Source organism: Aedes albopictus, chromosome 2, assembly GCF_035046485.1.
Source record: "Aedes albopictus strain Foshan chromosome 2, AalbF5, whole genome shotgun sequence".
Lineage (NCBI taxonomy): Eukaryota > Metazoa > Arthropoda > Insecta > Diptera > Culicidae > Aedes > Aedes albopictus.
The window spans coordinates 67533265-67545754 of NC_085137.1; the positions used below are offsets into that span (position 1 = coordinate 67533265).

General features: G+C 34.0%; 1 protein-coding gene across 1 annotated transcript in view; it reads right to left on the minus strand.

Moving 5' to 3' along the window:
- Positions 1-12490, minus strand: part of LOC109423908 (protein phosphatase PHLPP-like protein) — an 83027-nt gene that overhangs the window by 41588 nt on the left and 28949 nt on the right. Inside the window, exon 4 of the mRNA XM_029871384.2 lies at positions 6602-6909. Within this exon, the coding sequence (XP_029727244.2) occupies positions 6602-6909 (308 nt within the window). The remainder of the gene's footprint in view (positions 1-6601; positions 6910-12490) is intronic.

Genomic DNA, 12490 nt, shown 5'->3' on the forward strand with positions numbered 1-12490 from the left:
ATCGTTGAAGCTCCTGAATAAGATCATGGGCACCTGGAGGCATTCCTGAGATTCACCACAAAAGTTCAGTTAAATGGACGCAATGCTTTAATTTCCCCAACAGAGGAGCAGAAAAAAATCCATGAGATGGCTTTGGAGAAATTTCGAGAAGAAGTATGAGATTTTTTGGAAAATATCTGATAATTTCTGAAGACATTTTTAAAGGACATCTTAGAGGAATTTCTGAATTAAATTCTGAAGGAATCTTTGAAAAAAAATTCGAGAATCAGAACAAAACAGCAAATAAGGTTACCAGCAGTGTGTTTTTCGATGCCCACAGGGTTACTAGAATTTCAAATTAAAAATGAATCCCGTTAGTTTGCATGAGGTGTCGTTCAAACCAACGGGGGTAGATGGTAGATGAATTCGTGAATAAAACCCTTTTTCAATGTTAGAACCCCGGAGAACTTCTAGATTCTTGAAAGAATTTCTTGCACAATGTCTGAATGGTATTAGTGGATAAAAATCTCTGATACAATTACCCTGGAACAGGGGCTCCCAACCTTTTTGACGTGGCGACCCCCTTTAAGAATTGTGAAAACATCTGGGGCCCAATGAAATGTTTTAGAAAAAAATATATATGTATTAAATGAACGAAACCAAGTTTTTTTTGGGTACAGTGACGTAGCCCGAAATTTACGGTGGTAGGAATTTTCGACGATCAATTATACATTTTTTTTTATTCGACACTTACATTTCGTAAACAATGATGTCATGTATATTCAATTTGAGTCGTTACTGAAAAATAGCGGCGCAGCCGAAAATTTTTTTTCTTCAGAAGGCGTTTTATACTGAAAATTTGTTCCTCAAATTGTGGCTTTTGGAGGTGGCGGTATACAAAATTCAAAATTGGTATAATTTACACAAAATAGAATAAAAATTGAAAAATATTTTGGTAACATCGCGGCCCCCCTGAACTGGCTTCGCGGCCCCCCAGGGGGCCGCAGACCACCGGTTGGGAACCCGTGCCCTGGAAGAACTTGTGAAGTATTCTTAAAGGAATTGCGAAAATAAATTTTCCTAGAAAGCAGCAGTAGTTTCAAGACAAGATATTGTTGAGAAATTTATTCCTGGAGAAACGTCAAGAAATAAATCTTGGAGTGATTTCTAAAGGAACTCCTGAAAGAATCTCTGAATGGATTTTGAGGGTCACTGAAAAAATTCTGAAAGAATCCTTGAAGGAAGGTTTCTATAGATCTTTAGAGAAGTTTACGATCCCACATCCCACCCGTAAGGGAATATATGAGAATCTTCTAGGAAGCCCCGTGGAGGAACTTCAAGAAGAATTTATTAAGAATTCTCTGGAAGAGTTCCTGATGAAACGCCTGAGAAAATCCCTGGAGGAATTCCTGAAAAATACCCCAACAGAACGCCAACAAAAAATTCAGATCTTACCATGACAGCACTGGTCTAAAATAAGCTTTAGAAAAGAATATCCTTAGAAAAGACGTGCGACGTTGTGAATCTCTATCTAGAGGAATCCTTTAAAAAAATCCTAGTAAACATCCTCAAGGATTCTCTCTAAAATTTAGAGCATAATTCTTATGAGGATTATTTTTTTTTTTGATACCCTAGTTGATACCTCTGATTTACATTAGTTTTAGCCTTCCACATAAAATAGATGAAAATTATACTTAAGATACCGTCGTTCGGGGTGACATTAGGCCTAGAGGGTGACATTGGTACATCGATCCCACGCATTCAATATAGTCAGGGAATCCGACGGTGGATGCAAAGTATCTTAGAATTATGTATTATCCTCTCCACTCCTCCCTCCTCTCGTACCTGATGATATTTGTATCGGCCATATTAAAACCACTTAAGGACAGATTTTGCATTTGTATCATAATTGCAGTTGAGGCAAGGTATAACGTATATTCACCACACTCGTTTGCTAGTATGAACGCTTGCTTGAAGCGTTTGCTTCTCTCACCACACGCCTTATGTCCATGGCAATACTTATAACAGTGCTTGCACCATTGCCTACATTTAGGCTGCTACATTTTGGTCTGCCCACAATGTTCTTCATACGTTCAACTGGCTGATCGAAAATAATTTCCTACGTTAACCTTTTCGTCCTAACGCATTTCGCGCACTCAAATTTCGATGTTCGTATGGCTCTATTTTCTTCAATTTCTACCCGATTTTAATGAAATTTTGACCGAACAACCGGAAATGACTACCATTTCATAGAATGCACCGGTTGGTCAAGATGGATGACCGGTTCCGGATTTATATGGAAACACAGTGGGGTACGTCGGTTGGCCAAATGAGAAATTTTTGTTGTTTTTTTTTTACAGATCTTATATGGAACTATAAGTTCTTACATCTGAAACATAAAGTATTCATATCTTTGGATACTTTAGGGTCATTTGAGACTATAGTGGCATGTTCCGAATTTATAGGCACGGAAAAACGGGGTACTTTGATAGTTTTTCTGCATTTTTATTATTATTTTTTTTTACTCTACATCAACATATTGTTATGTGCTACGAACTAAACGAACATCAAAATTTGAGTACGCAAAATACGTCACGGGTGTAAAGGTTAAGATAATGACAAATCCAATATTTTCAAATAAAAAAAATCTCTGCCCAGCGTGTAGGGTATGTGTTCCATCAGTAATCTCACGCTCCCATATTCATCCTATTCGAAAACGGCACCGATTGATTCCGTTCTCTTTGGTTTCATGCGTGCTCACTTGTAACAAAAAATATAAAAATAAGAAACAAAACAAACAACGCTCCAACCCTTAATTTTTCTTATAATGAAAATGGGAGCCACACACTGAATAAGGGAACTAATACCCTATTAAAAATTAAAAAAAGTTTAGTTTCCACGTTGCTTTTAGAGTTTAAATTTTTAATCAGTCTTTGATGGACTTCAAAAGATGTAGAAATGTAATGGTTATGTTCAAAAAGTAAGTGAGCGCATAATTTCATCAAACTCGGTTTAAAAATTTCAAAAAATGTATGAGGCGCTTTTAGAACTATATTGGCGATTAAAAGTAGAGGTTTTGTCGTGAAAATTAGGAACTTCAAAATGGAAATATTAGTTTCCTATCAAATATACTTTCAATTCATCAACAAATTTACCGATGAATCATTTTCTAATTCGTTTTCATAAAAAGAATATCTAAAACGACTCAATCATTAAAATACAAAATGGGATTTCACAAAATATTACCTTTTTTTCAAGTCCAAATTTGATTGTTGAAGTCAATATTGAACAGATTTATCTATTTCAGCTTATAAAAATAAATATTGTTTACAACGCCCAATATAATACGCGCAATTATTTTTCAAAATTTATTAAGCAACAACTAGTATATACACCACCATAACTTTAAAAAACAGTCGATTTTAAGGTACAACTCAGTTTCAAAGATTGATGAAAATTTTCAGTTACTGTTTTCGCCCGGCTACACCAAGGGGCGGATTCATACAAACGGGTGGCCAAAAATATTGTTTCGTCAATTTTATAATGTCTTGCTCCTATTCGTAAGGTTTATGCCTTAAATATATGGAAAACACGTCATGAATGCTTCTAAGGACTGCAAACTCCAGGTTGTCCGTACTTAGAGCATAACAATTCTACATTTTGGATTTGCTCCATCAAAGTCGTAATAAATTTGCAATCTTTCCATTTCAACTGATAGAATGATCCTAAATGTTATTTAGAGCTGTCAAATAACTGATCTCGTTAGTTTACGGGTTTTAGAAATTTAAATAATAGTTATTTATGTAACGAGTTGCAAAAAGTTGATTTTTTCAGCACGAGTCGTACATTTATCCAACGAGGCTTGTCGAGTTGGATAAATACGAAGAGTGCTGAAAAAATCGAGTTTTGCAACGAGTTCCATACAAAATTTTATGCAATGATTTTTTTCATAATGCAACCCATTTGAGTTGCATAATGTTCATAATGCAACTCAAATGAGTTGCATTATGAACATTATACAACTATTTTTCATTATGCAACTCATTTCAGTTGCATAATTAGCCAGCTCGGAAAAATTGGCCATTATGATATCAAAATAAGTTATATAAAATGTGAATTATGATACTGAATTGCATAAACATTTTTTCAACATGATGGTTTCAACACCATTAATTTACAAGGACATTGCATACTTTAAGGGGTTAATCAGTTTCTGATGAAATATACAAAGTAGATTCCAATTCGTAAAAAATACGCTTCGCTAAGAGATCCAAGACCAGATTTAGATTCTACTATGATTGATCTACCGAGAAAAGCGGCCATGACGATCGAATGTTTCATCAGAGATATTTAATGCCCAATAGGGTTACTTTATATTGGAATAACTCAATCATCGCCGACAACTTTATAGGAATTGCAGAATAGCAGCTAGTAGCAGCCAAATTTGATTTCAATGTCTCCCAGGGATCCTTAAGAAAGACATAGAAGTAGTCCCGAAGCGAAACTTTGCGAAACTCTTTGTGTGTGGAACGGTTTGTATGAGGAAAATTTGATTATTTTAAAGTGGCATCATTTAAGTCTATGTCTTATATGGCATTCGAAAGGTTTATAAGTAAACTTAAGGAAACTACTTTGAAAGTTCAACATTTTGTATTCAAGCAGAAGATATACGGAGATGAACAATTTATTCATTTTACAGAAATATGACAATGGTCTCATTCTGCCGCCAATATCTCGATAGGTATATGGATTAGCAAACTAATATTCTAGGGTTTACTGGCCCAAGTGGCCTACTTTCAACTGCCGAACCTAAATCTCAAATTAAATAAAGTCAATTTTCGATTTTTGGCCACCTGAATCCTCTTAGTGGGCTAGTAGCCTGTTTACTAGGCCTGTCCACCTTCTCAAATAAAATCTCTGTTTCTCAAGTCTACCCCCATATTTTGATTGGCATTCAAAAAAAAGTAACTGATAAAAATTACAGCCACATCTATTGATATTAAGAGGTGCACCACATCAATTTTGTGTTTTCGACAATTTTCAAAATAAAACAAAAATCATAACTACACTAAAATTTGTCGGAAATCAATTCTTAAAGCACAAACCGAAAGATATACTTTTTGCCACAAGTTCTTCGAACAACGTGTGTCAATGAAATTAAAGGAAACATATGTAATGGATGCCATTTAAAATATGGGGGTGGACTTGAAAATCAGAGATCATTTTCAATAGTTAAATAGGCCATATTAAGCATAAGCATATTAAGCTCTTAAGGATCAATAATTGAGAAAGTCATAATGTCACCCGAACATCAAGCCAATTAAATCTAATGATTTACCCACGGCAAACACTTTCTCATATGATCTACTGAACGGATTGGTTCGAGATAGTGGCTCTCGTTGTAATAATGCCATGATAGTAAGATCCATTGCATTATATAAAGTCTTGGACCACCGAAATACGGCTGTAACTATCCAAAGGATATATTATAATTTATCGAATGTGGTGTGGAAACATCTTCATATGTTTTTATTTTACCAGTCAAATTTCAGGTAAATCAGTGCAGTACTTTTAGTAGTAGCTCTAAAACAATGGAACATACGCACATAAATTTTGTACAAAACCCGTTTTAGCTTATCACACTGTAACGTTTAAATTTAGCAAACGAAATGGACATAATTTCAAACAAAAATCTGTTATTATTTGCAACGACAACATTAAAAAAAAATAGAACGCACTACCAACATCAGGCATTTTTTGAAGACAGTCGATGACATTGGCATTAAATATTAAAATGAGAGCGGTTTTTCCGTGGCTTTCTTGTAGGCCAGTCAATGCCAGAGCCAATTAATGACACGGCAACTTACTTGTCATAAGGTAATTAAAATCTCATCGAACTATGTATATTATCTTCCCCTAAACCGCAAATATAACAATCTCTGTTGTATGTAATACATGTATATATGTTCGGCAAAGCACTTGTCTAGCGAATAAGGGTCGTAAGTACAAATCTCACCTGAGCTGTGGATTTTTTTTTCTCAATTTAACGGATAATTTACCCATCTGTACATATACACGTTGAGTTATTTGAAATTCAATATAAAAAGAAGTTTGAAATCTGTAACTGGTTCAAAAGTAATGATATTTTGAACATTTTTAGTTTTAAAAACTTTCACAGCTAATTGCGTTTAGAAATTTTTACCGAAATTTCAACTGCTCAACATTTCGGTAAAATGTTATCGTTTATCTGTCTAACTCTAACGAAGTTCGGTGAATGTTGTCAGCTTTACCGATTTTTTCCGGTAAACAAAAATTATCGGTTGAGATTTCGGTAAAATATTACCGAAGTCGGTGATTTTTTTCTAAGTGTGATTGATTTTTAGGACCACCCTATCTGAAAGTTGATCACTCTAATGACGAAAAAAATACCTGTCTAATTATTTTCTTTGAACTACAAACCCACCAAGTTTCACGACAATCTGAGTTGCACTAAATCGTTTTTCTATGGAATATGGCTGAGGTACTATGTGTTTTGTTCTGCAATCCATTTTTTTAACATATTTGCACCCTTAAGTCTACGTATCGTTTTTCGCTGGTTGTGTTAATTTACATTGTCACTTACCTCGTCAAAACCGCGATCTTCTCGGGCAGCTTCCGGATCTCGTTCTCCTCCAAGTCCAGAATCTTCAAACTTCGCAGATTGTACAGACTATCGGGAAAACTTTTCAGCGCATTTCCATTCAATCGCAGCACCTTCAGCTGCACGAATTCACCGAGTGCTCTCAGCGCCAACTCTTGCAGCTTATTTTTCCCAGCCAGCAACTCTTCCACCGTGGTACACGATTGCAGGAATATTTCCGGAATTTGCTGTAATCCGGAATCCCCCAGATCCAACCGTTTTTCACCATCACCACTGCCATCTTGTTTGATCTGAAACGAACACAACACATTTTTTCATTCTACAGACCATTTAACGGTACGGTACACTCCATTCACTGACATCTTCTTCCAAGACTTTGATTTCATCAATTTTATCGAAATCGATTTCCAACGAATCCAGCTCTATGGTTTCCACATCCGAAAACGTCACACGACTTTTGTTCGATTTTATACTATTGGTACCATCGTTGGTCTTGATAATGCACTTGTTCAGAACCATCTTGTACCCGCCAAACTAGCCAAACTAAACCCCAACCGATCCCGAGACGACACCAGAGCGCGTACACTGCGCACTGTTACGGTTCCGCTTCCATTGTAGAACTAACCGAAGGCACCGCAAGTACTTGGTAACCTCATTCAGACAGAAGTGCCAACAAATGTAGGTATCCCACAACCAACCCGAACCACAACACAAAATCCATCGACGGAGCTAACTCCTGTGGAAAGCAGCGCGCGCGCATCCGATGCTATGGATGTGCGCACATGTAGCGCGCCGGAGTCAAAGAAGCATGCGACAAATTGCTCCCACTACACTGTAAGATCGCTTGTGATTAACCTTTCAGTGTTCAGTATATGATTGAACGTAAGAAACAAAATCTAAGAAACATTAACAGAGAACCAGTTATGTGTTCAAAATAAATTTGTATTTACCAATTACTATTCGTAAAAATACAAAAAATCAGAAAACCCCCTACAGTATGACCCATAAAAAAATGCGACAGTTTTCAAAGTCATCTTTCCCCTACTTCGAACTGATTAACCTTGCATGTCTATATTGGATAGTATAGTAGAGCCCCTAATCTGATAATGGCAAAGGAACATACTGACTTCATGCACATACCTTTGGAAATATAACGTTAAACATATGGATGTCGAAATCGTCCACGCGCCAGAGGCCGTTTTTAAGGATATAATTTTCTTTCAATTGCTTTCAATCACATTCAATAAAATTTTATTTTCAAAATAGTACGTTTATGGCTGGATAAGGTCTTCAGGAGTTCGTTGGTTCGTCGGACAAGAACGAAAAAAATATTAACTTATAAATTAAGGGACATTTTCTGAAAATTGAATTATTTGACAAATGATAATTTTTAGAAAATATTATGTTTTAAGCATGAAATTGTTTTTAAGTACTTAGTATTTGTACCTATCATAAAGGTAGGTTTATATGCCTTCATCGACAAAAAATAGTTTTGAAAAATGTTCAAACAGTGTTAAGTTTTTTATTAATTTATCTTAAATACGGTTTTTAGTATGTAGCACCTTTTTTAGTTTTTGTTTACTAAACATTTGAAATTATTTTTGAAATATTTTTCAAACATGGGCGTTTTAAAGTGTACATATTTATTCATGGTTTCCATATGTTTAAAAGTTTTTATATAAGTTCATTTTGCTCTGAAAATTAGAGGAAAACTTGATTTTATTTAGAAATTGTTAACAATCATAAGGTATCCCATATACGTAACCAAAGAATATTTTGACAAAAATTTTAGAGATCCTGTATGACAAAGACCTCCTTATTGTATCCTGATCCAAAAAAGTTTAATTCATTAGGATTATGTCATTTAAAATCATGAAATACCGCAAAAAAATGGAATGTCGCATTTTTTTATGGGTCATACTGTAAATTCTAAAAATTAAAACATTAAAAGCAAATTATCGTTATTCATAATTGTAAACCAACACGCTGATATTTAAGGGCAGCGAATAAAATTATAATAGGAAACGACCAGCTGTTGGAACGTCATGGCACCATAAGGGTTAGGCACGCGATTTCCAAGCACGCACAGGCACATAGTAGCGCACCTACGGTAAACGCTTATTACATAAAATTATCTATTTGATTGTTGTGTGACGACACAAGCATGATGTGTGCTAGAATATTCAAATGGGAAAGCATGGATATAGAGAGATCAAAATCTGGAATAAGATTGAGCTTGTTTTACAAATAATCCAGGTTAAGAACGTAGTACTTCCTTCTAAAAGTAATTAAAATTGGACACAAGAAAGTGTCGATGATGAGAAAAAAAAAACGGAACAGCTTTGTTTAACAGGAGAAAGATTTAATGGAATCTTGAACAGGATTGATAAAACTAATTAATCATCAAATTGATTGAAAACGATGATTAAATCTTCATCCAACGTTTCGCTTCATATGGAAGCTTTTTCATGAATCCCTGAAGAAGCTTCCATATAAAGCGAAACGTTGGATGAAAATTTAATCATCGTTTTCAATCAATTTGATGACTGAATCGCCAACTAAACATAACCTGAAATTAGTTTCTTCAGCAAAGCTGTTGAATAGGTCAAGGAAACTTTACAGATAATGAATCGTCTGATTTGAAATTGTGTCGCTGGGCGGTGCCTATAAACATGTAAATTCAGTAAATATTATATTTCAGAATCCTCATAACTTAGTAAAATCATCTTTTTGGAAAAATTTTTCACATAGATTGGGCCGATAGATTAGAAATTCTGCCACAAGGCAACGTCTTGGGTAATTGTATTGAAAATTGATTCGACAATTCCATGAACAGATTATTTGGCAAATATTTTAAAAATTTAAGCGGCAAATCCTTCGGAACATTTTTGAGACTTTTTTCACCAATTATTTTGCTTCAGCAAATCTTCTGGTATTTTTTCCATTCTTTTTAACATTTTTTATGAAATTTCTTCAGCACTTTCTTAGTAATTAGTTTGGTAATGGCTTTGGTAATTAATTTGGCAAAGACTCTGAAATATTTTTATAATTTTTTAAACTTCTTTATCGATGCCATTTATAATTAAAAAATTCGCCATTTTTATAAAACCAGCACCTTGAAAAATCGATATTCACGCGGCAGTGTATTTGGGGATGCCGTTGGAAATTCCTATGCAAATTTTTTCGATTTTTTTTTGAGGAAAATCATCAGCAATGCAATTGAAAATTTTGCAGGCAATTCTTATGCAAACTTCTTTTATTATTATATACTTTGAAATTTCTTTAGAAATGGTTTTGGAAAATGCTTCTACAATCTCTTTGGGATTCGGAAATTCTTTTGGGGGTTTCTTCGGCAAATCATTTTTTTAATTTCTCTGGAAATGTCTTTGCAAAATACCATTTAGTGATTTCTTTCGAAATTCCTCAAGTAATTCCTACGGAAATTTCTTCCAAAATTCCTTCGGCATATGCTTTGAGAATTCCTTTTAAAATTCTCTTTATGAATTCTTGCAAAAATACCTATGGCAACTCCTTTGGAAACTTTTTTTTGGTATTTCGTGGAATTTGGTTTGACAGATTTTTTTTAATTTCTTTTTATTCGTGAATTTTAACTTAGGTTAATTCTTCACACAGGTTTCACATGCTTTCCCAATTTGCATAGGTATTCCGTTGACAATACATTGACAATTTCTTAGGAAACTTCTTTGGAAATTCTATTGGCAATTTCTTCGGAAATTTTATGGAACATGCTTGGGAAAATCCTTCAGCGGTTTTCCACGGGCAATTTTTTTTTAATTTCTTTTATTATTCCTTTGATAATTCATTTGAAAATTGGATCAATCATTCCAAATTTCTTAATTTTCAACTTTTTTTATTTGGAAATCATACTTCTTTGTGAAATTTCTTTAAAAATTCCTTCAACCATTCTAATATGAAATTACAGAATTCCCGAAGAAATAAAATAACAAATGCTGAAGAAATTCTCAAAGAAATTGCAAAAAGGACTTCAAAATAAATTCCCTATGAAGTTGCTGTAGAAATTCTCAATGAAATTATTGAAGAAGTTAACAAACAAATAACTGAAAAAATGCTATGGAGATTCTGCCTTTCCCAGCATAGGGAATCCAAACGATTAAATTTGCATTTCCAAATTTATTCGTTTGGATTCCTTAGACTACGAAAGCCAGAATCTCCATAGCATACGATTTCCAGTCGAAAACATCTGGCAAAATAACTTAAAAAAATTTCAGAGGAATTTCCGTTGAAATTTCCAAAGAAATTTCCAACACAATTGCTGAACAAATTGCGGAATGAAGGAACCACCGAACAAATTATGAAAAATAAATTTGCCGGAAGTATTCTCAAATAAATTGTCTAAGGAATTACCAAAGAAATTAACGAAGGAGTTCCAAAGGAATTGATGAAAACAATCTCTAAATATACTCCCCATAGGAATTGAGGAACAAATTTCGAAGGCATTGAAAGTCATAGTCAAAAATATTCCTGACAAAATTGTCCAAAGAGCCTCAGGTTAAATGGAACATTCTAGAATGCATCCAAGCGTCCCAAAAAAATCGATGTTCGAAAAGTCAAGATCCTCAACTCTTAAAATGAAAGATTGGGTCTTGTACCATTTGGGCAGGTGTACCTATTTTGGGCACATGCCGCTGTAACAAAGTCAATTTTAAACTAATTGTTTTGATTTTTGCATAGGATTAGATACTGTATACGTAACTCGTGACAAAAATGAAGTCATTAGGTTTAAACTGGCCTTAATTATATAAACCGTTCCAGAAATTTTAAGATCACCTACGCATAGCGAGAAAATAAAGATTTTCTTCACGAACAACTATGTTTATTTTACTATTACTTTAGAGCTTTTAGTAGAACTTGTTACTTCAGACTCTAGTTTAATTTAAAAAACACTTCACTAATACTTCACTTTTGCAAAAGAAAATAAAAAATGAATAACTCTTTTAAAGAAAAACTAGAAAGGACGAGCAAATTCCTTTATATGTTTATATTTTTTGTTTTTTATTTTAAGTAGGGTCTGGGACCATTTGGGCAGGAGCACCTATTTTGGGCACTTGCTGCTACAACTCCGTCAATTTCAAACCGATTGACTTGAATTTTTGTACATGGCTAGATACTGTGCCTAGCTCATCGTGTCTCAAAAATCAAGTCAATCGGTTGAAAATTGACTGAGTTATAGCAGCAAGTGCCCAAAATAGGTGCTCCTGCCCAAATGGTCCCAGACCCTATATTCTTCAATATCTGTAACGAGTTTATACATTAAAACGATTTTTATATCATTAATGTTCATTACAAAAAAAACATCTTTTCAACTCTTTGCACAAACCAGTTGTTTGTATTGATGCCAAATTCATGTACTGTCGTTTTTCCATTTTTTTACCGAATCACTTCAAAAACAGGTGTTGTGGGACACTTGATTGACGTATTTCGGAAAATAACATTTTGCTCGTACTTCCGGGCACATCAAAATTTTGAGAAAACTCGAAAATTCAGCCTTTTTTCATTTTTTAAGGAACGAGTCCACAGGTTTTGGAATTTTCAAACATGTTCCTACGACAATGTAAATATTTCACTCTACGCACAATGAAGCTTAGACATTTCTTTCATTTATACTCAAATTAAATTGTAGCTCTACACATGCTCTACTATAATTTTTGCGATTTGTTTCAATTATTGTAAAAATTGATTTTTGGAAAAAAAATATTTTTGTATTTGAAATTAATTTTCAGGACCAAAAACCTGATAGTTACGTTTATTAACATTCGTGATTTTTTTTTCTTTTTTAACATTGAAGAAAAATTGTTAGACAAGGTTTTTCAAAATCAGTGCAATTTATGC